We start from the raw sequence: 25884 nt of genomic DNA, 5'->3' as shown, positions 1-25884 counted from the left end.
CAGCAGGCGGTCCGGGAGGCCGGGGGGGGGGGGGGGGAGGGGGCGGTGGCGTAGAGAGCCGATGAGAAACAAAGGCGACAGGACCGACCTGCCTGCTGGCCACGGAGGGCAGGGGGAGGTGCTGAGGGCAGCACGCAGGACCCTAGGGGAGCCCGCATGCCTCACCTAACACACCCCAGCCGGGGCCCTCTGGGGCCTGCCTTGTGGAGAGGGAAGGTGGGCTCCCGGGCAGAACCCCACCTCTGTCGTGGCCCTGTCACCTTGGCCACGAGGCACCAGCTCTGCTTTGTGGGCGCCACGCGCCTGAGGAGCCGCAGCAGCCCCCCTTCCTCTGGCCACTCCCTCTGCCCAGCCCGGGCTTGTATGCCCACCTCTCCCATGGACCCCATGCCCCCGACGGAGGACGGGGATGCCGGGCCTATGTGGCCGGAGACCTGGACGGAGCAGAGGCGTCATTTGCCGTGACTTGCAAACCTGCTCTTTGGCCAAATAACCCAACTAATAAATATATCTGGTCTGTGTCAGAGTAAGAGCACCAAAACTCCTCGCCCCGTGGTATAAAGCCACAGGTACAAGGGATGGAAACCCTCACTGGGGAAGCGCCTCCTCACGCAACACCGAGACTGGAACCACCTGGAAACCTCACCTGGAAGAGGGAGGAGGCATAAAGCAGGGTCCCATCCCCTCCCAGGCATATGATGAAATCGATCTGATTGGAAATGTCATCATAATCTAGAAAACAGAACAACAAACACAAGAAAAGGAGTCACAGTAGGCCTCGAGGCCCCACAGGGCGCTGCTGCCCATGATGGGGTAGAACACTAGAAGCTTCCGCCAGGTCCAGGGCAATGATGCCAATGAGCTGCATGACAGAGCCGAGGACAAACTCACCTTCTCTGAAGGTGCAGAATTTCTTCTTCACTGGTCCAAAGTTGTCATCGCTCACTATGGCAGGGTCTTCTAGAACTTTCTTCTCCACATACACAATCATGTTGTTCTCCTGGAAGGGAGACAAGCACGTCAGCTCGGCCAGCAAGAGCCAGTTCAGGTCACACTGCTCTCGCATAAAGCCTCCTTTTAAGTCTTAGCGTCTTATTTTTAAAAATATATTTATTTAGGGGATCCTGGGTGGCTCAGTCGGTTAAGCGTCTGACTTCAGCTCAGGTCAGGATCTCACAGTCCGTGGGTTCAGGCCCCGCATCAGGCGCTGTGCTGACGGCTCGGAGCCTGGAGCCTGCTTCGGATTCTGTGTCTCCCTCTCTCTCTGCGCCCCCCTGCTCATGCTCTCTCTCAAAAGTGAATAAACATTAAAAAATTTTTTAAATCATGCCTCTTTATAAAAAAAATAATAAAAATAAAGTTATTTATTGAAATTCAAGTTAGTTAACAAACAGTGTAGTAGGTTTCAGGAGTAGGCCTTAGCATTTTATGATGAAGGGAGAAAATGATGCCTTAGTCCTGGCCAGAGATTGCTTCCGACCTGTTCATCCAGATTTCCCTCTCTCTGGAGGCTCTGTGACACCCACCTATGGAAGTCACTTCCCTGAAACTGGCCTCCTGACTTGGCCAGCCCTGGGATCAGAGAGCCAGAACCTGGGCAGGAGGCCAGCTCCCCCCCTCCATCTACGGCCCCAGTGAGCACGGAGCCTTGGCAAGCATGTTCCCCAATCTCCAGAGTGGAATCCAGCCAACGTGAATGAAGCGGGGGTGCAGAGGGGAGTCCTGGGGTCGCCACCCCCCAACCTGGCTCACTCGCCTCCATCAGGTACACACAGAGCTCCTTGAAGGGCTGCAGCAGGCTGGCGTCCCGGATCTTCTTGATGACAAGAACACTCTTTGGGGACTTGTTCCACGTCAACCGCTGGCTGGCAGGGTCCTGGATGTGCCTGTGAGGGGAGAGGAGCGTCTGCACAGGCGCACTGCGTCCGAGGACACAGGTCTTCTCGGGCCCCGGGCCGAGTGCTGGAAGCCGCCGGCTCACGCCGCTCAGCCGGGGGCCTGTGTGGCCAGTACGGGCCTGACCCCCTGGAATGCTCGCAGGCTGCCCTCCTTCTAGCTGCTCGTCCCACTGCCCGCCCCCCCCCGGGCCCTTGCTGCCCGCTGCACCCACGACTCGCCTGTGCAGCCCTGGACCTCACGTGCGCCTGCTCTAACGATACTCACGGACTGATGGCTCCTCTGGAGCAGACGTCACCCACGGACGCTCGAGAGGAGACCCAACCAGAGCTGCTCTTTGCTCCGTACCCTCCCTGCATCGAGGACAGCAGGCTTCCCACAAACACTCTCACCAGCCGACTGGGGACTCTGTCCCCAGGGACCACTGAAAAGCCCCCCCCCCCCCACCGCCCCAGGACACAGGCTTCCTGCGGACTTGTATGGGAGGGATATGGCCCCGTAGCTACACCATGGCATGAACGACTCAGGTGACCCTTAACTTTTACACTTAAAACTCACACTGTTAAAAACTGCGTGGCAGGGGCCCCTGGGGGGCTCAGTCGGTTGGGTGTCCAACTCTTGATTTCGGCTCAGGTTGTGATCTCCCGGTTTCATGGGTTTGAGCCCCGAGTCAGGCTCCATGCTGACAGTGCGGAGCCGGCTTGGGATTCTCTCCCCCCTGCCCCACGTCTCTCTGATCCTTCTCTACTTTCTCTCTCTCTCTATCAAAAATAAATTAAAAAGGTGGCTGGCAGGATCATAGGGCAAACTACTCAGTGTGACCCCAGTAGTGACCACACATCATCACACCTTTGTCCAAATCACAGAGCACAGCAGCGAGTGACCCTTTGTAGACCAGGGAGACCACGCCATGTCCCCGTCCTTCGTCTGTGGGCCCAGAGGGGCCCCCGGGGGGGGGGGGGGGGGGGGGGGGGGGGCAACTGGGAATCTCTGCAGCCGCACCTCAGTTTTCTGTGAACTGAAAACTGCCCAAATATAGGGTCTGATTCTTTTTTCCTTTTGGGAGAGAGAAATGTATGAGCTGGGGAGAGGGGCAGAAAGAGGGGGGTGAGGGAGAGACAGAGAGAGAGAAGCAGGCTCCACACTCAGCACAGAGCCCAACAGGGAACTCGATCCCACGACCCTGGGATCATGACCTGAGCCGAAATCAAGAGTCGGATGCTCAACCGACGGAGCCCCCCAGGAACCCCAGGGTCTAATTTTTTACACAGCTCTCGAGCACCCTGCCCTCTCGGGTTCCCAGAGCTCTGACTCGGTCACGGCCGGTACAGGGGACGTGGGGAGGCCGTGCACACCGTGGTGCATGGGTGGGGGGTCTGCGTTGAGGGCACAGCGTCCCACGGGAGGTAGACCCGCCCCCTAGCTGGGACTCCGGCTCCTGGTAAAGCCTCGGCGAACACCCATCCCCACCCGCCTGGAACCGGCTGGGACTCATGTGGCAAAGGAGCTGCAGGGAGCAGAGCGCCCACAGGCCGGCCACGACCCTCAGCCGGGTGGCAAAGTCCTCAAAGCCGCACTGCATGTCGGCAGAAAGACTTCCCTTTCCTACCAAGTCCCCAACTTAGACACCTGCTCCAAGTCGTGCCTCGAGGGGCAGCGGCTTCCCTTGAACATTTCAGAGCCCCACAAATAACCTCCAAAACCGCGACCCAGACCAGCAGTATGGGAGGTGTGGCATCCGATCCCGTCCGGTTCCCGACGGACCGTCACTCACCCTCTCCAGGCGTCTCTGCAAAGGGAGGGGTCGCTCATAACATCCTCTATGAGCTTCATCGCCCGCCCAGGTCACACGCATGGCTCACGAGCAGGACGCCGCTGCTTTGTGCATAGCATTTCGGTCACACCGGCCCCCAAAACTCTCCACTGCACATCTGCACTATCAACTTAATTTCTGCAACCTCGGCCCTGAAAGCCCAACGGTCCGAGAGTGACTTCTGAGAGGCTGTATAAAACAACTAAGGCCAAAAAGCTCCCTCAAGTTAAAAATCAAACAAATCTTATTTAATCTCTTCACCATTCACACAATCCTCTTGGCCAATCACGTATCTGAAACAAAAAGTCGTTGGGATCACTTTCAACGGCAAAGCTGGACCTGAGGGGCCCTGCTCCCCACTAAGCTGGCTGGTAGTGCTCGGCCGCCCTCAGAGGTCGGGACGTGCTCTGTCCAGCGCCCCGGGTGCAGTGGCACGTCCCAGCCACAGAGGGATCCGAGCTGGGCCGTGGAACCGGCTCGGCCCCGTGGGAGGAGCTGTCAGGCCTCGGTCAGGTGGAGGGGGGTGCGCTCCCCCAACACGGTCACCGTTTGGCTGCGGGCCTCAGGAGAAGCAAGGGCGGCTCGCATACCGCTGCCCAGGTCAGAGCCCCCTCACCGCTGACTCAGGTGGGCACAGCCCACGGCCCCTCTGGCCCTCAGACTCGGCTGTGCCCAGCCGAAGCCACCACAGTGCGTCCTGGGCGCCAACCGTGACTCAGCTTCCTGCTGGGTCACCTGCAAGGTGGGATGCTGACCCTTCCCCAGCACACAGGCCGTGGGTGTCAGATGGGAGTCAAGGACACCTGACCGATCTGAGCCACTGCCTAGTAAGCCAAAGGCAATCAGTTGTTGGCAATTCCACACGTTTCAACATAAGAGAAGACGCACACACGTTCACAGTGAAATTTTAGACAATAAAACAGGAAGTAAAATTTCTTTGTAATCAAGCCCTCTGCGCTATCTTGTTTTCACACATTAGGAAAGATGTTAGGTTAGGACACGCGGAGACCCGCCCCAGCCAGGTTCCACGCCAGAGAGGGGCAGGTACAAGGTGGAGAAAAGGAGCCCTGTCCCCCAGAAGTGGCCGTCCCACCAGACTGTGCTGAGCACACGGGCTAGAAAGGGCCGAGAAGGCTGCTCACTCCTCAAACCCAACCTGCAGCCCCAGGGGCACTTCTGGGGTATCTGCCCCTCTGCCTGGAGTCCCCCACTGAACCACCCATCTGACCTGCCTGAGGCCCACAAGGCCCACACACACCTCCCTCTGTGGGGGGGGGGGACTGTGGCTCAGCTGGAGTAAATGACAGCTAATCAAGGCTGCACGGTGAGAGGCCGCTCGTGGTGGCACTTAGGCCGAACTGAGTGACAAGGAGAGAGAACAGTTCTTCCAAGACCAGGAAGTGCACGGAGGGGCCCTCAGGCAGCTGGTGAAAGGCCAAGGCGGGGCCAGGCTGGGCAGAGCACACAGGAAGGCCTGGGGAATGGGAGAGGCGGGGCTGGGCAGAGCAGCTGGGGCTCTGGGTTTGGGGGCGCCTGGGTGCGCCCACTGCCCACGGGGCTGCGGCACGGAGTGGGCTGCGGCACGGAGTGGGCTGCGGGGTGCCAGAGGGGCCGCAGCAGATGGGCAGAGGTCTGCGTCCTGAGCCCGGCTGCAGACAGCACCTGGATGGAGCAGAGACACTGAGGCCTCACTCCAGCGCCCAGGCTTGGCCCCCAGAGTCTGTAAGAGGCAGGGCCGCCACATCACTGGGTTTCATGGGTCACAAGATGTCCCAGTTTGCACAGCAATTCCCTGGGCAGCCTGGAGGTGGCAGTATAGGTGCCGTCCTGGTCCCCTGTGCTGACCGCCCGGAACCAGTTCAGAAGGGCTGTGACCTGAAACCTGGGGTCCCCACTGCTGGGGCTGTGTCACAGACAGCAAAGACCCCCAGACCAGCCAGTCGTGGAAGCACACCTGGGCCCACGGGCCTCACCCCTGTGTAAAATGTGGGATCCCCACAGCTCGCCCTGAAGGAGGGGGTCCCGTTGGGGGTTCCTCAAGAGGCCTGGACTGCAGGGAGGCTGGGAAGCTCGTCACAAGGTGCAAGGCACAAGGGTCAGGGTGGGATGGAATTCTGACTGCTTAACAGAAAGCACTAACATCACTAAGTGTATGTTTTTCACGAGGTATGAACCAGACCCAGACCATCTCACAGAGCCCCCGACAAAACTCTCGCCCCTCTGGAACCCCCCAAGTACTAGATGGGAGAAGCTGGAGACTCACTGAGAGTCCAGACAAATAACCTCGATTGCTTAGTTTTTACAGTGTCTCATCTGGGCACCTCGTGGCCACCGCAGAGGCACCGGGAGTCCTGGCCACACGCCCCCACCCAGAGCGCCAGGAACAGCCGCACCCGTATGGTGGGGTGTCTCTCAAAAGCGAACACAGGCTTTTGAAAAATCCAACTGATGCCTCTGTATTTTAAAAATAATTAGGGGTGCCTGGGCGGCTCAGTTGGTTGAGCGTCTGACTCGATTTCGGCTCCGGTCTCAGAGTCGCGCTCCGTGTCGGGCGTGGAGCCTACTGAAGATTCTCTCTCTCCCTCTGCCCCTCCCCCACTCACACGTGCACTGTCTCTCTCTCAAAAAAAAAAAAAGGATAATTCAAGGAGTCGCATGTCTGACCCAGCCAGTGTAGCGTGTGAAATATACCGGATTCCTCCCAGACTTTGTACTATAGAGAACAAACCAGTAACCCCGAAGATCACAGTCGAAGCCCACCCGGCCTGCGGTGCCCGAGAAGCAGAGCCTGGCCGGACCCCTGTCCGCTGTCTGCAGGGCAGTGGGGCCCCCCGTCCGTCGGAGCCGGTGGAGATGCCCCGTGGCTCCTGCTGACTCATCAAGTCGACCTCTCACTCCCCGTGTCAGGACACCCCACGGCACGGCGATCCCGCGACAGCACGAGCTCCCAAGGAGCAACCCCAGCACTCACATGATGGTCTGGGGGTTCTGCAGTACGCAGGCCTTTGGTCCAAACGTGGTCACCGGGCACGGCCCGTGCAGAGAGCGTGTCCTCCTGTGTGGAGAGGGGACACGGCAGGTGAGCAGACCTAGGTACAGATATCAGACCCTCGGAAAGATGTGCGCTCCATCCCTTGCCCGGCGTCCACGCGACGGACCCTGGTGGTGCGCGGTGCTGCCTCTGAGCCTCGCACAACTCTCTGCGCGGCATCAGCAATCAGGGATGCCTGGGGCGCACCCGGAGCGCTCCTTAGGAAAAGGACCCCAAACCAGCGCAGGTGCCCGGGCCCCACCCCAGAAAAAGGGAAGGCGACCTCCGGGGACAGGTCTGGAAATCTGAACTGGAGCAGTCTCTCTCACCGAGTCTGTCTGAGGACCAGTCCTCGGGTCCGTACCTGGGAATCGAGACCTGAGAGGCCCTCCCTGAATTATCTCGATTAAAATGATCTGGATTAACAATCTAGATTAAAACTCGAGGGACTGAGGAGGACACCCCCATGGTGACAGCGCATGGAGCGGGCTATGAGAACCTCGGGGAAACACAGGTCACGGGGGGTCTTACTCAGCGAGTGTTTAATTTAAGTTCGCTGCTCAAGACCCGGGATGACTGGGCACATTCCTCTCTCCTTCCTCCGCCAATACCCACAGGCAGAGGCTACCCTTGACCTCTGTCACCATGCCAGGGTCTGCGGTCTCTGAACGAGAAAGGGTGTGGACTGAACCCCACAAAACCAACAACCAAAAGCAGTCCTGCCGGGAACACGAAATCCCTGCGCTGCGTGCGGTGGCCGGGAAGCAGACCGACGGAAAACTCAGGCCAAGGCCAAGGCCAAGGCCAAGGCCACGGTGCTGTGGCCGCCTCTCCCACGCGTGCGGGTTACAGCTGTCCACACAGAAGACCGTACCAGCACTGTGCACCATCCAAGAGAAGGGTGCTTCGGGTTCGTCCCCCTCTCCTGAGAGAACTACCCGCTTTTTACCAAAATCTCCCCTGGCATTTGATAGATGTGACCCTTGCTTGCTTCTACCTGAAACTCACCGCACTTATTGTTCCAGAAGCCAGGGCGACACCCACAGGCGCATCGCAATGCCGCCCGGCAGGCCGCTCCACGCGAAGCTCTGAGCGCTGTGACCTGAGCGCTCTGTGCGACGACACGCACGGCAGGCTCGCGGGGGGAGGGCACGCCGGGCCAGTGCTCGCCTGACACCCCGCGGCCACGCTCAGCCCTCCACCAGCCCTGCCACAGTGTGGGGCCTGCTGACGCCTTGGGGCAGTGCCCACACCCCCAAACACCCAGAGTTAGCGCGGGCACTGGCTGTTAAGGCAGAAAAGGACAGTCACGCTGTGCTGGTGCCATCTGGGGAGCCGCGCCAGGTGGGCGTCCGTCCCCTGCTCTTGGGACCCAGCCCCACCCCCCGTCGCCCACACGTACCAGTCAGCATCCACCGCCCCATCCGCATCCATCCACTCCCGAAAAGAGCCTCGGTCACGGCTTTAGGAAGTCAGAGTGTGCAGGTGAGGACGGGGGCCGGAGGGGGCCTTCGTACCTGAACTCTTTGGTGCTCGCCAGGGCGGGCGAGGCCGACAGGCTGCGGGACTTGGCCCGTCCCCGGGTGGGATGGCCGGGCCCCCAGGCCTCGTCCCCATGGCATGCGGAGCAGCGGTAAGAGGCCGAGTCTGTGCCAGGCGCCTTGCTCACGCTGACTTTCTCTTGTTCCGTTTCCATGGTGGGTAAATGAGGCCTTGGATCAGAAGAACACTGATGCCTTGATAAAACAAAGAAAGTAAGTAAACACATAGGCACAAAACAACATATACACACACGCATGCACCCATTATGCATGCATAATGCCAAATGGCTCGAGTCCTATTTGCCAAAGGACTTGAGATAGTCTCTTTCTATCCCATTCTACCCTAAAGATATCTAAGAATTCAGGAACTTGCCTGTGGTTTTTAGTGAATGTAAAGGTCAAAGAACAAGAAAGAACTACCTGCTGGGGCCGTGCCAGGTTTCTCCCACAGACAAGGAGAAGGGCCAACTGGGAGGAGAGGTCCCAGGCAGGGGAGAAGGCGCGTTACCGAGCGAGAAACCAGTAACTGAGGGTGTCCAGTGTTACACGCCCCTCAGTGTGGGACAGGTACATGGACACACTCAGGGAGCCCAGTGAGAAAGGCACACACTGGGCCCTGGGCCCCGCGAACAAGCCTCAATTTTCAATCCAGCACCAATAAAACATTTGTCAAAACTGACCTATTTTAGTTTTTTTTAATAGCTTTTTTAAACGTTTATTATTTTTAAGAGACAGAATGCGAGCAGGGGGAGAGACAGAGAGAGAGAGAGAGAGAGAGAGAGAGAGGGAGAGAGAGAACCGCAAGCAGGCCCACAAAGTGTGAGATCATGACCTGAGCCCAAGTCAGACGCTTAACTGACTGAGCCCCCCAGGCACCCCTGACCTATTTTAGTCTTTTTGTTTTTTAATTTTTTTTTAACGTTTATTTATTTTTGAGACAGAGAGAGACAGAGCATGAACGGGGGAGGGTCAGAGAGAGAGGGAGACACAGAATCCGAAGCAGGTTCCAGGCTCTGAGATGTCAGCACAGAGCCCGACGCGGGGCTCGAACTCACGGACCGCGAGATCGTGACCTGAGCCGAAGTCGGATGCTCAACCGACCGAGCCACCCAGGCGTCCCCTGACCTATTTTAGTCTTAAAGAAAACTCAATTTCCAAACTCTAGTGAAGGTAGAGAAGCTTATCTTCCGACAACAGTACAATAAAATCAGGAAAAGACAAAAAAGTAGGAACAAAGGAAACAATGCTGCAATACTCGGGAACGCGTGAGTTTCCTCCTAGCCAACTCACGGTTCAAAAGGAACATCAAGCCAACATCGCAACATATCGCAACGACAAGAATAATGTAAACACGAGCCAAAGTCTAGGCTGCTCCAGTGAGCTGTGCTGAAGTGTCTGAGAATGAAGGGTAGTGAGCTGAGATTTAACTCTGTCAAGCTAGGAAAGGAATAAGAGAAGCCTAAGAAAGGTAGGAGAGGGGACAAAAGTAGAGGAAATGAGCAGGACAATCTGCAGAACAGCAGAGTTGGGGGAAAGGAGGACGCCGGGGGCAGCACAGACCAAGGGGCTACACGGGCGGTGGTCTACGCAAACCGTGGCCAGCCCCCCTCCGGGCCAGGGCTACGGGGCCCCTGGGGAGACCCCTGAAGGGGACACCCCGGGTGGAACCCAGCAGGGGAACCAGCCGCACAACCCACTTCACAGGGAGCGGGAATTCGATGACAACACACATGACAAAGCCACGCGTTCCACAGAAGGGTCGAGGACAGCAGAGGCTGGCACTGGGGGGCAGGAGGCACGAGGGAAGCTCCGAGCCCACGGACAGGAGGGGCCTCGGTGCTCAGGGCAGAGGTGACGGTGTCCCTGCACTCCCACCCTGGCCGTACCTTCCAGTCCCCTGAGGAGCTTCGGAAAATAATCCCTACACCCAACCCAGGCCAAAGGCACCGGTAATTTGTTGCAATTTTTTTTAAGTGGGCCTCATGCTGGGCACGGAGCCCAGTTTGGGGCTTGAACTCATGACGCTGAGAGCAAGACCTGAGCTTAGATCAAGGGTCAGACGCTTAACCTAGGTGTCCCAAAAGGCATCAGCAGTTTTTTGGTTTGTTTTTTTTCAATGTTTATTTATCCTGATACAGAGCACGCATAGGGGGCAGGGCAGAGGAAGAGAGCAAGAGAATCCCAAGTAGGCTCCACACTGTCGGCGCACAGCCTGACCTGGGGGCTCCCACGCACAGCCCTGGGATCGTGACCTGAGCCGAAATCGAGACTGGATGCTTAATGGACTGAGTCACGCAGATGCCCTGGCATCACCTCCGCAAGTGATTCTGAATTTTAGCTGGAGTTGACAACACTACCCTAGTAGATTAATATCCTCCTAGCTTGAGAAACACTGATGTTTTATCCAAATATATGAAAAAAAATTTTTTTTAATTGCTTTTTCAATGTTTATTAATTTTTGAGAGACAGAGAGAGATGGAGCGTGAGTAGGGAAGGGGCAGAGAGAGAGGGAGACACAGAATTCAAAGCAGGCTCCAGGCTCTGAGCTGTCAGCACAGAGCCCGATGCAGGGCTCGGACCCACGATCCGTGAGATCATGACCTGGGCCGAAGTCGGACGCCCGACCAACTGAGCCACCCAGGCGCCCCGAAAAAAATCTCTGATGAAAACCAAAACTTACAAAAACATGTCTGGTATAACCACTCCTATTCGATACTGTACTGGAGGCCACAGCCAGTGTAATATGGCAGGAAAACAAAGTACAAGGCATAAAGAAAAAAAAGAAACAAGTAAAACTCTACCGTCAGGGGTGCCTGGCTGGCTCAGTCGGTGGAGCGTGTGACTCTTGATCTCGGGGTCGTAAGTTTAAGCCCCACACTGGGTGCAGAGACTACTTTAAAAAAAACCTGTACTGTCAGATGACATGATCTTCTACGTAGAAAATCATAAGGAATCTACAAAAAGAGTGACTACATCTAATAACTGAGTTTATTAGCAAGGTTACAGAAGAAAAAAATCAATATACAAATGTCAACTATATTTCTGTGTACTAGCAACAAACAATAAGAAATCTAAATTTAAAAACACCGTTTACGATAGCATTGAAATACAAGATATGGAGGGATATGGTCGACAAAAAAAGTACAAAACCTAATTTGAGTTCTAGGTCACGAGATGTAACATACAGCAAGGAGACTTTCCGCTAACAGTAAGAGCGGACGTTTGAACGTTGCTAAGAGAAAAGAGCTTACAAGCTGCCATCATAAGGAAACAATCTGGAACTGTGTGTGGGGAGGGATGTTAACTAGACTCCCTGTAGTGGTCACTGCGCCACATATAGATACCGAATTGTTACGTTGTACACCTGAAACTAGTTGGTTACGTGCCACTTACACCTCAATAACAGTAAAAGGTGCAAACCCTGTGCACTGAAAATTACAAAACGCTGCTGACAGAAGTGAAGGAAGCACGCAACGGGAGAGACGCGCCGTGTTCCCAGACTGGAGACGGTGAAGGTCTCCTCAAACCGGCATATAGACTCTTCTCAATTCCCACACACAAAAACCCAGCAGACTTTTCCAAAGAAAATGGCAAACTGATTCTAAAACTCAAATGCAAATGTGGAGGACCTGGAATAACGAGACGACTGGAAAAGCACACTGCCCGGCTTCGCGGTCGGTACCGTAACCACACCGCGTGGTACTGACACAGACACAGACTGAAGGAACAGAAGAGGGTCCACAACGACGCCCTCACACGGATACCATCGATGGATTTTCTTTTCTCTTTTCAAAAATGTGCTTACTTATTTGTAATCAAGTGATCTCTACACCCGACACGGGGCTGCAGCTCATCACCTTGAGGTCAAGAGTCGCCTGCTCCACTGGCTGAACCACAAGCAACGGATGTCCGACAGAAGGGTCAAGGTGATTCGACAGAGAGATCGTTTCTTCACATAGTTCTAGAAAAACTTGATAGCCACGTCTAAGAGAATAACGTTAAGTTCTTTCCTCACACCACATACAGGCGTAAGTCATTTCATAGTACTTGGCTTTGTTGTGCTTTGCACACACTGCGTTTCTTACAAGCTGAAGGTCTGCCGTGACCCTGTGGCGAGCAAGTCTCCGGGCACCACGTTCCACGAGCACCGGCTTACCTTGTGTCTCTGAGCCACATTTTGGTAATTCTCGCATGTTTCAAACTTTTTCTCTATTACCGTACTCGTCATGGTGCTCAGTGATCTCTGAGATTACAATTAGAAGTCTCTTGGGGCACCGCGACCCTGCGCCCACCTAAGACAGCAAACTGGAGAGATGAGTGCTGTGCGTGTCCTGAAGGCTCCACTGACTGGCTGGCTCCCCGTCTCTCCCCCTCTCCTCAGGCCTCCCTGCCCTGAGACACAACAATGTTGTCAATGGGCCAATCAATAACCCCACAATCGCCTCTGGGTGTCCAAGTGAAAGAAGTCAAACGTCTGTTTGTTTTAAGTAGGCTCCGCCCAGAGTGGGGCCTGAACTCACAACTCTGAGATCAAGGGTCACTTTAAATCGAAGCTAGAAATGACCAAGCTCGGTGAGAAGGCGCATTGAAAACCGAGACAGGCTGACAGCTAGGCCTCTGGCCCCAAACAGCGGAGCCGTGGCCACAAAGGAAGAGATCCCGAAGGGCATTAAAAGCGCGCTCCAGTGGACGAACACACAGAGACGAGAAAGCAAAACGGCCTTTTTGCGGCTCAAACCAGCCACAACACACCCTCAAACCGCAGTCTGATCCACAGCAAGGCCCCGACTCTCCTCAAGTCTGTGGGGGCTGAGGGAGGCAAGGAAGCTGCACAGGGTGAGCTGGGAGGCAGCGGGGGTTGGTTCATGAGGGTTGAGGAGAGAAGCTGCCTGCCTTCCGTGAGCCTGCAGGTGAAGAGCGGCAGGTGCCACTGCAGAAGCTGGAGAGAGTTCTCCAGATCGGGCTGAGGTCGTTAATCAGGCTGCTGTGCCAAGCTACACACTGTCGATGTCGGTGCAGCAGCCTTATTTAGGAGATGCCACTGAGGACAGTCATAGCTGGAGAGGAGAAGTCAGCGCCTGGCTTCAAAGCTTCAAAGGACAGGCTGACTCTCTCACCAGTGTAACACGGCTGGTGACTTTTGGTTGAAGTCAATGCTCAGTGGCCATGGAGAAAATCCTTGGGCCCGAAAGAATTATGCTAAGTCTACTCTGCCTCCACTCTAGAAAAGAAACAACAAAGCCGGATGACAGTCATCTGTTTACAACATGGTTGACTACATATGTTAAGCCCACTGTCGAGATCTACTGTTCAGGAAAAAAAAAGACTCCTTTCAAAATATTACTGCTGACAGGGGCGCCTGGGTGGCTCAGTCGGTTAAGCGTCCGACTTCGGCTGAGGTCATGATCTCGCTCGCGGTTCATGGGTTCGAGCCCCACATCGGGCTCTGTGCTGACAGCTCGGAGCCTGGAGCCTGCTTTGGATTCTGTGTCTCCTTCTCTCTCGTGCTCTGTGTGTGTCTCTCTCTCTCTCAAAAATAAATAAAGATTAAAAAAAATAATTAAAAAAAAAATTACTGCTGAGAGTGCACCTGCTCACCCCAGAGCTTTGAGGGAGACGTACAGCAAGGTTAAGGGTGTTTCGATGCCTGCTAACACCACAGCCATCCTGCAGCCCCTGGATTAAGGCATAATTTCAACTTTCAAGCCTTATTATTATAGAAACGCATCTCACAAGGCTCTAGCTGCCGCGGATAGGGATTCCTCTAACGGGTGTGGGCAAAGTCAACTGAAAACTTTCTGGAAAGGATTCACCAGTTCACCATCCCACATGCCATTAACACTTGTGATTCATGGGAAGAGGACAAAATACCAACGCGAATGGGAGTTTGGAAGGAGTGGACTCCCGCACTCATGGAGGACTTTCAGGGGGTCCAGCCATCAGGGGAGGAAGGATGCAGGTGTGTAGAAGCAGCAGGGGGACTACGATCGGAAGCGTGGTCTCAAGAGGTGACTGCATCGCTATGGTCTTGGGATAAAGCCTGAATGGATGAGGATCTGTTTCTTACAAACGAGCAAAGAAAGTGACTTCTTGAGCTGGAATCTACTCCTGGTGGAGACGCCATGAAGACTGAAGTGAAAAAGGATTTAGAATATGACGTACACTTGGGGCACCTGGGTGGCCCAGTCGGTTAAACGTCTGACTCTGGCTCAGGTCATGATCTCACGGCTCGTGGGTCCAAGCCTCGCACTGAGCCGTCTGCCGTCAACGCGGAGCCCCTTTTGGATCCCTGTCTCTTTCTCTGCCCCCTCCCCTGCTCACTCGCACATGTGCTCTCTCCCTCTCAAAAATAAATAAACATTAAAAATAGAATATGACATACACTTCGTTGATAAAGCAGCAGGAGGGTGAGAGGGGATGGGCTCCAATTTTAAAAGTTGTTCTGTGGGTAAAATGCTATCAAACAGCAACACGTACTGCAGAGAAATCATCCTTGAAAGGAAAAGTTAATCAGTGCAGCAAAGCTGATTGTTGTCTTATTTTAAGAAATCGCCACGGCCACGCCAGCCTTCGGCACCCGCCACAGTGCCCAGTCAGCAGCTGTCCCTTGAGCTCACATGATGGTTAGCATTTTTACCAATATCTATTGTTATTTAAAAACATTTTTTTAACCTTTATTTATTTTTGAGAGAGAGAAAGAGACAGACAAGCAGAGTGTGAGCTGGGGAGGAACAGAGAGAGAGGGAGACACGGAATCCGAAGCAGGCTCCAGGCTCCAGGCTGACAGCACAGAGCCTGATGCCGGTCTCCAACCCATGAACCGTGAGTTCATGACCTGAGCTGAAGTCGGACGCTTAACCAAGTGAGCCATTCGGGCGCCCCAAATTTATTTTTACTTTGTAAGATTTCATTTTTAAGTGATCCCTACACCCACCACGAGGCTGGAACTCACGACCCTGAGATCAAGAGTCGCGTGCTCCATCGACTGAGCCAACCGGGTGCCTCAGCAAGAAAAGTATTTTTAAATTGAGGTGTGTACATTGTTGTTTTAGACACTTCACACTTCAGAAACTACAATACACTATCAACATAAATTTTACGTGCACTGGGAAACCAAAAAGATTCATTTGACTCACTTTATTGCAGGATTTGCCTTACTGCAGTGGACCCCAGCCCACAATATCTCCGAAGTGTGCCTGGACAAAGGTTAACACAACATGGATTATACACCTAAACGTAAGAATCAAACCTACACAACTTTTACACTGAAGAAAATCTTAGTGGCCCTGGATCTGGCAAAAAGTTCCTTAAATCAAAGATCACAAAGTATCAAAGAAAAAGACCTGACAAATTCATTACAATTAAAATCTTTTACCCTTCTTAAAATAACGGTTCAGAAAATGAAAATAGAAGCTACAGGTTGCTACACACATATGTTACAAAAGCCTCGCATCCAGAATGCATAAAGGATTATAAAAACTGAAAGAAAATGGGCAAAAGATCCCAACTTTGGGCAAGTTCCCCAAAGAAGACGTATCAACTGGGAAGAAGCACATGAAAGGATGCCCGAGGGCATCAGCCATCGCGGACACACGAGTTCGAGCCACAGTAGGAAAGCACGTGACACTGCTGGACCTGCTGAGGAAGTGAGAAGGCCGACTGACCACGGCAAGTGTCGCCCACACCGCTGCTGGGAACGGAGTCGGTACATCCGCCACAGGCTCCTGCCTCTCCGCTCCTGGGCGTCGCCAAGAGAAACGAAAGCGTGGGTCCACACAAAGACTTGTGTGGGACCCTACTTGTGATGCCCTGAAGCTGGAAATAAGCCGCCACTGAGATCTTTGCTCAAATGCCACTTTCTCAAGACTTCCATATTCCCTCACGCTCATTTCCTTGTCTCTGTGGTTGTCACTACCTGCCCTCACATTGCTCTCTCATTTGTGGCCTGTCTTCCCTCCCCGTCTGATGATGGAAGCTACAGAAATCCTGTTTTACTGAGGGTTCTAAGGGCCTGAAAAGTGCCTCACCGAATTCGCATGGCTATTACCAGCCAAGCAGGCTACACGTTGAAGGCCAGAGCTCAGGGGACAGGCTGGTCTGGGCACAGAGATCTGGGTTCCGTCAGCACCTGGTGAACGCTTACAACCACGGAATTGGATGGGCTCCCTGGGGGTGGGTGGGCAGGAGACCCAAGAGCGGCAAGGGTTTCAGGATGCAGAGCTGGGGGGTGGCACCAAGTGCCGGGAGGTGAGAACAGAAAGGCCATGCAGGACCCAAAAAGGTGCCAGGAGATGCTGGTAAGAGATACAAGATGGCAGAGTTTGGCTCAGTATGTGGAAAAAAACCACATGCATGTGTTTACCTCCTTATTACATTAAGAACTGTCTAAAGGGGGACCCTTGGGGGGCTCAGTCAGTTGGGCGTCCGACTTCAGCAGAGGTCGTGATCTCATCGCCGGTGAGTTCACGCCCTGCATCAGGCTCTGGGCTGACAGCTCGGAGCCTGGAGTCTGTTTCGGATTCTGTGTCTCCCTCTCTCTCTGCTCCTCCCTTGCTCACACTCTGTCTCTCTCTCTCTCTCTCAAAAATAAACAAAGATTAAGAAAAAATTTAAAAATCCATTTTGACCATCCCATTTAACCAAGGAGGTAAAATATCTGTACTCTGAAAAGTATAAAACACTGATGAAAGAAATCAAAGATGACACAAATAGAAAGATATACCGTGTTCATGGAAGAATATTGTTAAAATGTTCATACTACCCACAGCAATCTACAGATTTAATGCAATCCCTATCAAAATACTAATAGTATTTTTCAGAGAACTAGAACGAATAATCCTAAAATTTATATGGAACCACTAAAGACCTGCCACAGCCAAAGTAATCTCGAGAAGAACAAAGCTGGAGGCATCACAATCTGAGACTTCAAACTACACTACAAAGCTACAGTGATCAAAACAATATGGTACTGGCACGTAAACAGATACACGGACCAATGGAACAGGATAGAGAGCCCAGAAATAAACCCACACCCATACTGTCAATTGATCTGTGACAAAGGAAGCAAGAATATACAATGGGGAAAAGACAGCCTTTTCAATAAATAGTGTTGGTAGAACTGGACAGCTACATGCGAAAGAATGAAACTGGACCACTTTCTTAAATCATACACAAAAATAAACTCAAAATTCATTGAAGACCTAAGTGTGAGAACTGAAACCAAAAAAAAAAAAAACGCAAAAAAAACTCCTAAAAGAAAACACAGACAGTAATCTCTGGGACGTCACCCTTAGCAACATATTTATGTCTCCTGAGGCAAGGGAAACAAAAGCTAAAATAAACCACTGAGTCTATACCAAAGGAAAAAGCTTTTTCACAGCAAAGGACATCATCAGCAAAACAAAAGGGCCACTAGTGAATGAAAGGAGATATCTGTGACTGATATATCTGATAAGGAATTAATATCCATAATATATAAAGAACTTATACAACTCAACAGAAAAAAAAAGACACTCTGATTAGAACATGGACAGAGAACTGCACCCCTATGTGTACGTAGCACCACTTATAACAGCCAAGATACGGGAGCAGCCCAAGTGTCCATCCACAGGACAATGAATGACGAAGATGTGGAACATACAAGGGTATTAGTCAAAAAAGAGGATCAGATCTTGGGGCGCCTGGCTGGTTGGGTCGGTAGGGCGTGTGACTCTCGGTCTCCGGTTCATGAGTTCAAGCCCCACGCTGGGTGGAGAGCTTACTTAAAAAATGAACAAAATAAAATAAACGCTTCAAACAACAACGAGGGATCAGACCTTGCCGTGTGTGACGACATGGATGGAGCTAGAGTATTTAGCTAAGCGAAATAAGTCAGAGAAAGACAAATACCACATACTCTTACTTAAGGTGGAATCTAAACAAAACAAACGAACAAAAAACACTTTCACGTATGGAGGACAAACGAGTGGTTGCTATGTGGCCAGTGGGTGTGGGGATGGATGGAACAGGTAAAGGGGATTAAGAGGTACAAACTTCCAGTTGTCAAGTAAACAAGTCAGGGACGAAGAAGGACAGCATGGGAAAAAAAGTCGGTAATTCTGCAATAACGTTGTACAGGGACAGACGGAGACTGCCTCTACCATAGTGAACACTGAGTAAGGTACAGACGTTGTTGAATCGGCGTTGCACGTCTGAAATTAATATAACATCGTGCGTCAGCTACGATGAGAGAGAAACTCTCTACGGGCCTCGCATACAAGGGGCTCCACTTTAGATTTCTAAGTCAGCGTGACTGCACGTAAACTTTGTTCGAACCCAAGGCCTGGTTTATGGCTCACGTGCACACTGTGCCTGTGCCTCGTGAGAGAGCAGCCTGAAGGAAAACCATCTTGCCCTGGAGACATCGAGCAAAGCTCCTGCCCCTGAATTCCTTCACGATACAGCTCGGGATGCTGGCCTATGTGCTGATCTCTCATCTTTTGAGCTTTTACAAGATGTAAAACGTATACAAGTCTGCGAAAACAATTTGTGCCCTGGAGTGCTTTCTTCCCTGTGAAGACGTGGAAGCTCAGATACGGGGCTCAGATAACTCTCGTTGGGGAGCCTGGGGGCTCAGTCTGTTAAGTGTCCGACTTCCACCCGGGTCACGGTCTCATGGTGCGCGGGTTCGAGCCCCGCGTCGGGCTCTGTGCTGACAGCTCGGAGCCTGGAGCCTGCTTCGGATCCTGTGTCTCCTTCTCTCTCTACCCCTCCCCTGCTCGCACTCTGTCTTTCTCAAAAATAAATAAACATTAAAAAAAATTTTAAAACAAAATTAACATTTTTTACTAACAAAACCTCAGCAAAGGAGGGGAAAAAATCCATCGTGAGCTGTTACCAAGAGGCGTGTGGCAGCCTCATCCCGCCACCCTGATGGGGAAAACAAACCGCTGCTCTCCTCTAATGTACAAAATCAGGGCAGGGGTGCCCGAAATGCCCCACAAGGTGTGGGACTCAGAACCACCTGCGGTGAAGAAAGGGCAAAAGAAGCAGTTAAAGGAACCCACTAGGCAAGTTGTAACGAGTCGTAAGCTTTGAAAGGAAATCATTACCATCGTGGGAACAAACGATGTCTGAGAAAAAAAGGGTTGACAAATGACACCGAAGCCGGCTGTGACACAGACAAGGGTGAACACGGTAAGATACGTCTCACCGCCAGCTCAGGAGGAGGGAAGCGTCTAGATAAGGCCGAGCCAGGCCCCGCGCGCCTGTGCCTCCCTCGAGCTGCCCGGAAACGGAGCAGCAGAAGCAGGAACGGTTGCAGGAATGTGGACAGTCACCCGAAACCGGGATGACCGACGGACAGCAGGAGCACATCCAGGGGAACCAGGGCCCTTGGCCAGGCCCGGTGCCCACCCTGGCAGGCCCCGGCCGGGGGCTCAGGTGCCATCGCCTGACTCCCCCTCACAATGAGCCGCACAGGGAGCGTCTAGGACACTGCAGTCCAGGGTCACACGGCTCGGACGGGGCAGAGCTGGCATCCGGGCCCATACTCTTAAGCCCCTGCTGACAACCACAGTGCCTACAGAACAGGACCCAACACGGCAGGGGGGCCTACGAGAGGGGCCCGGGGTCCTAGAGGAGAGAGGACCCTGCAGAGCCAGCTCCTGGTCAGCGCCCCTGACGTCCTTTCTAAATGACCATGCAGAGCACACTTCGGTTTCCAGGAACACATGAGGTAAGTGGGCGGCTGCAGGGAATGGGTCCAAGACTCTGTTCAAACACATATCGAAGAGCACGCTTGGGGACACTGCAGCAGGCTGCAAGGAGCTGACGGCCGTGGGTAAGGAAGTAACGCCTTAAAAAGCCCCACTGAAGAGAAGTTCAGGAAACAGTATTAAACAATAATGCAAATGCTCCACGGGGCTCTGCAGCTACGGTCACCAGGGGGACACACATGGTCCCCAGCGTCACGCATCCTTACGGTGACCCCGCACTGTGAGCTGGGCAAGGAAGGCCATAATCCTAGGACGTGGAAAACTATCGCTCCAGGGAGGCATAGAAAGAACTACCTAGTAAGCTTACTATGGCCCTGAGAAGATAAATAAATTAACCCCTACAATGCTGATATTTTTGAAAGGCTTGTAGTGAATTTTATAATCACCGGATTTTTACATATTTTGTTTGCCATCATGGGTACCATATTCAAAGGAACAAATCATTCTGGGTAATTCTCATTTAAATGGCAGAGGGGAATGTCAGGTCTGTAATCAATGCTGAAAGCTTAATTTATAAGTTTTATTAGTTGAGAAGTCAAGGGACACCTGGGTGGCTCAGTCGGTTAAGCGTCTGACTTAGGCTCAGCTTACGATCTTGCAGTTTGAGCCCCACATTGGGCTCGCTGCTGTCAGTGTAGAGCCTGCTTTGGATCCTTTGTCCCTCTCTGCCACTGTCCCGCTTGTGCTCCCTCTGTCAAAAATAAACATTAAAAAAAAAAAAGCCAAATAAAGGGCTCCTTCCCAAGCACCGAGACCCGTTGGGAAGGGATGCTCCATGAATCATGACAAAGGTCGTTGTCCAGCATGCGGTGCATGGCCTTCCAAGCTGCTTCCACCAGGTCAAAATCACTTCCCACCAGCTCCTCGGCTGTCTGTGGGACAAGTGCCGACTCCAGTCCCCTCTACAGCCAAATGTGCAGATCGTGCTATCTCAGCTCCCACTTGCAGCTCTAGAATTCTACGACACTGAGTCTTAGGGCAACACTTCGTACCCAACAAATGCTGTCCGCCTTAAACTTACATGGTGACATATGTCAATTACTTCTCAATAAAGCTGGGGAAACAAAAGTGAACCTCAACCTGAACTTCACACCTTAAACAAAAATTAACTGAAAACAAATAAAAATGGACTGTATCAAGTGTAAGACACAAACTATAAAGCTTTCATTAGAAAATGTAGGAGAGGGACACCTGGCTGCCTCAGTCGGTGGAGCATGTGACTCTTGGTCTCAGAGTTGTGAGTTCAAGCCCCATGTTGGGTGGAGAGATACTTAAAAAATAAAACCTTAAAAAAAAAAAAAAGAAAGAAAGAAAAAAAGGGGACGCCTGGGTGGCTCAGTCGGTTGAGCGTCCCACTTCAGCTCCGGTCATGATCTCATAATGTGTGAGTTCGAGCCCCGCATCAGGCTCTGTGCTGACAGCTCAGAGCCTGGAGCCTGCTTCAGATTCAGTGTCTCCCTCTCTCTGCCCCTCCCCTGCTCATGCCTTGTCTCGGTCTCAAAAATAAATAAAAACATTAAAAAAAAATTTAATAAAAAAAACAAAAAGAGGGGCACCTGGTGGCTCAGTTGGTTAAGTGTCTGACTCTTGAGCTCAGCTCAGGTCTTGATGTCAGGGTCATGAGTTCATGCCCTGAGTCGGGCTCTGTCCTGGGTGTGAAGCCTATTAAAAAAGGGATGGAAGGGGGGCGCCTGGGTGGCTCAGTCGGTTAAGCGTCCGACTTCAGCTCAGGTCACGATCTCGCGGTCCGTGAGTTCGAACCCCGCGTCGGGCTCTGGGCTGATGGCTCAAGGCCGGAGTCTGCTTCCAATTCTGTGTCTCCCTCTCTCTCTGCCCCTCCCCCGTTCATGCTCTGTCTCTCTCTGTCTCAAAAATAAATAAACGTTAAAAAAATTAAAAAAAAAAAAAAGGGATGGAAGGAAGGAGGGAGGGAAGGAAGGAAGGAAAGAGGGAAGGCGGGAAGGAGGAAAAGAAACACAGGAGGAAGTTTTTAGAACCTAGGACTAGAGAGAATTTGTTATACGTGATATAAAAAGCAGTCCATAAAAGGTAAAAAAACAACAAAAAACAATACATTGGACTTAATTAAAATGAGAAGCTTGCTCTGTGGAAGACCCTATTAAAAGAATAAAAACAACAAGCTGCAGACAGGGAGAAAGTATCTGGAAACCAGATATCCAACAAAGGTTTTCTATCTAGAATATGTAAAGAGATCTCAAAATGCCACAGTAAAAAACCCAGGATTCCAATTAGAAAATGGGCAAAAAAGATTAAACAGAGGATGCGCACGCAGTAACCAAGACGTGAAAGACCCACACCGTCAGCTGCTCCGAAATGCAAATTCAAAGGACCGTGTCCCTACACACCTGCCAGGTCGGCCAGGACAACCAAAGGCCAGACTGTAGAGAAACCAGCACTCACGCACGGCAGTGGGAACGTGGAAGGGTTAGTCTGGAAGCCTGGCGGTTTCTTATAAAATCTTAAAAACAAAACCATACAAGCCAGCAACCGCAAGTTGGTGTTTATCATCTGTCCACAGCCGCTTTGCAGGCCACAGCCAAAGACTGCAACCGGCCGCCCCCACGTCTTCCTGCTAGTTAATTAAACAAACTGCCAACCATCTATGCACACAGTAAAATACAAGCAGGGACAGGCTATGAATGCCTGCAACAGTTCGGATGGACCTCGGGGGCATTATGCCGAGTCAATCGGTGACATACTGAATGGTCCCATCCACATTCTCAAGATAACGAAATCACAGAGGAGGGGAAGAGTGGAGGGTGCCGGGAATGTGAGCGTGGCAGGGGGCAGCAGGGGATCCCTCACTGACAAAGAGTCCTGAGTCTCGACTGTGGTTGTAGGTACACCTGTGTATAAATGGGGTAAAAGTGCAGAGAATTATACACACATAAAACACTGGTAAAATCTGAATTAGGAGTGTAGTATAGCTAACGTTATTTTTCCAATGCCAATTTCCTAGTTTTCGTATTACTGTACTGCAGGTATGTTAAATGAAGCTGGAGAAGGTTACAAGGGTCTCTCTGTACTACTTTCACAACTTCCTGTGAATCTATAATTATTTCAGAACGAACATTTAATAAAAAAAAAAAAAAGAAATCAATCAAAATCACAAAAGACAAATGTATTTCAAAATCATCTATTTTTGGGGTGCCTGAGTAACTCAGTTGGTTGAGTGTCTGACTCTTGATTTTGGCTCAGGCTGTGACCCAGGGTCGTGGGATCAAGTCCAAGTCCTTGTCAGGCTCTGAGAGCAGTGTGAAGCCTGCTTGGGATTCTCTCTCTCTCTCTCTCTCTCTCTCTCTCTCTCTCTCTCTCCCCCTCCGTGTGTGTGTGTGTGTGTGTGTGTGTGTGTGTGTGTCTCTCTCTCTCCCCCCGGCTCATGCGCTCTAAAATAAATAAAATTTAAAAAAATATTACTCATTGTCTAGAAGCTATTAATATTTACTTGCAAAGACTAATTTGATGATTGAGCAATAAACTAATTTACATAATATTTAATATTAAAACCAACTTTTAAGATTTAAGTATTTTTTGACAATTATAAATCAGGACTCTCATTTAATTCAGGTTGGTTTGGTTTTAACTGTTTTAAAAGGATGAAATCCTGGGGCGCCTGGGTAGCTCAGTCAGTTAAGCCTCTTCGGCTCAGGTCATGATCTCACAGTTTGTGGGTTCGAGCCCTGCGTCAGGCTCTGTGCTGACAGCTCAGAGCCTGGAGCCTGTTTCGGATTCTGTGTCTTCCTCTCTCTGCCCCTCCCCTGCTAGTACTCTCTCTCAAAATTAAATAAACATTAAAAAAAAAAGGATGAAATTCTAATTCCTTCCAAGTTCATTCAAGTTCCTGACAACACGAATCTAATTTTATTTTTTTTATTTTTATTTAAGTAACCTCTACATCCAATGTGGGGTTGAACTCACAACCCCAAGATCAAGAGTTACATTTTCTCCCAACTGAGCCAGCCAGGTGCCCCAGCATGAATCTAATTTTAAAAAACTTTGGCGGCATGTGGGTGGCTGTCAGTTAAGCCTCTGACTTCGGCTCTGGTCATGATCTCGCATCAGGCTCTGTGCTGACAGCTCAGGGCCTGGAGCCTGCTTCAGATTCTGTGTCTCCTCTCTGCCCCTCCCCCGCTCACGCGCTCTCAAAAATCAATAAACATTAAAAAGGAATTTAAAAAAAAAACAACTTCGGCATTGAGACGTTTTATTAGAAAAGTATTCACAGAACCCACACATGGTGGAGAGGGGACACACCGAGATGCCTGAGGCAACCAGGACACAAGTCCCACACACGCCCACAGACGCACACGACCCACATGATGTCCACTGTGAGCTCTCCATCCGTATTTGTGGAAATACTGAATGGAAAAGGAAAGCGTATATGGTGGCAGAAACAGGCCCATCCTCACTGGATGACACTGAGTTGGACGATAAGTACCTATTAAATTGCCCCTCCCTTCTCCCTCCATACAGAATGCCCCAGGCTGGCAAGGATGTTGTAACAGTGGGTATTTGCTCTGGCAGCAGACCGTCCAAGAAAGACTTTTTGGAAAGTTCTCTGGGAACACGAACCAAGAGCCTAACGTGAAACCCCATAAACTGAATAGGATTCGAGACCCGAAGGGGGCTTTTATAGACAGGCGGCTGCACCTGTCAACACCTATCAACAGGTGTAATAGGATGGCAGTGACCCTGCTGGAGGCAGCCCTGCAGGTCTAAGTGCACTGTCCCTGCACATTCCCTCCCCTGGGAGCTGGGCCTGCTTCCTGAAGCTCCCTCTGGCTGTTGTAACATCCACGCTTTGAGAAAAGTGGTGATTTGGGTAATAAAGACGTGGGGCCATCAACTCCCATAATAAAACACCCGCCTCTACATTCTGCAGGTTAAACCGACCTTTTCTCAGGTGGTAAACTCAATAAAATCAACTGTTTCCCCTTTTACTTATCAGCCACCTCCACTGCCCAAGGAAGGACTGACTGCTGCTGGGCCAGCGTCTGGGAGAACCTCTACCATCACCGGTTTTGTGCTGGCAACACAGACCTGCCGGCAAGTTAAAAACAAAAACAAAAATCCCGACCCATCAGGAGGGCTCACCTCCAAGCGGAGCCACTGGGCTAGGCACTGCACTGGCACCTGTCCCTGTCCTCAAGTCGCCAGGTGGCGGGGGCAAAGGTCCCAGTGAAGAAAGGCCCGGGGTGTGCAATGCCCGGGGACGGGGAGGTGCGGGGGGCAAGCGGAATTGGGGGAATGAGTCCTTGAATGGCGTCATCCGGAAAGATGGGAAAGCAAGTCACTTGGTTAAAGCCAGGGCGTATTCCCAAAACGAATGAGGAAGTCTTCCACGTGAGACAGTTGCGCCCCAAGACGGGAAAGGAAAAGTAACCTGTTACTCAGAACCAAAGGCATCCGTTTGCTTGGAGCGACCCCGGCCCGAGACGCCCGCGGGTTCCAGCCGCCGCGGGTCCCAGCCGCCGCGGGTCGCCGGTGGGTGTCCGGCACCGAGTGCGGGGCGCTTTCCGGTGACCCCGACCTGCCGGCGAGGGCCGACCCGCCAGGCTGCCCGCCAAGGGGCCGACTCAGGAGGCAGTCGTCGCGGGCCAAGTCGGGGGTCGCGCTCCCAGGCCCACACCCCGTCGGCCGGCGGGATCGCGCCCCCAACACCTCCCCCCGCCGGTCCCCGGCCTCCGGGCGGCCCCGCGACCACGGGCGGCGGCGACCGCGGGCGGAGGGCAGGGCCGAGCGGCCGCGCGCACTCACCGTTCGCTGCCCCGGGCGCCTGCGGGGCCGTCCCCTCTCCGGGCCGAGCCCGCGGGCCCCGCCGCCCCG

General features: G+C 52.3%; 1 protein-coding gene across 2 annotated transcripts in view; it reads right to left on the bottom strand.

Annotated features, from left to right (window-relative positions):
- The window catches only part of NADK (NAD kinase), a 32092-nt gene that overhangs the window by 4536 nt on the left and 1672 nt on the right, over positions 1-25884 (bottom strand). The window contains exons 1-6 of one of the 2 annotated variants that reach the window (XM_049618270.1): positions 25816-25878; positions 8258-8476; positions 6681-6764; positions 1757-1886; positions 892-1000; positions 647-732 (exon numbers count right to left, since the gene is read on the bottom strand). In XM_049618270.1, coding sequence (XP_049474227.1) covers positions 647-732; positions 892-1000; positions 1757-1886; positions 6681-6764; positions 8258-8436 — 588 coding nt within the window. In that variant the 5' untranslated portion in view covers positions 8437-8476; positions 25816-25878. Of the gene's footprint in view, positions 1-646; positions 733-891; positions 1001-1756; positions 1887-6680; positions 6765-8257; positions 8477-25815; positions 25879-25884 lie in introns of those variants that run through there. The other variant, XM_049618269.1, reaches the window with a different exon arrangement.

This window comes from Panthera uncia, assembly GCF_023721935.1.
Source record: "Panthera uncia isolate 11264 chromosome C1 unlocalized genomic scaffold, Puncia_PCG_1.0 HiC_scaffold_4, whole genome shotgun sequence".
NCBI lineage: Eukaryota > Metazoa > Chordata > Mammalia > Carnivora > Felidae > Panthera > Panthera uncia.
This window is presented reverse-complemented; position numbering and strand designations above follow the sequence as displayed.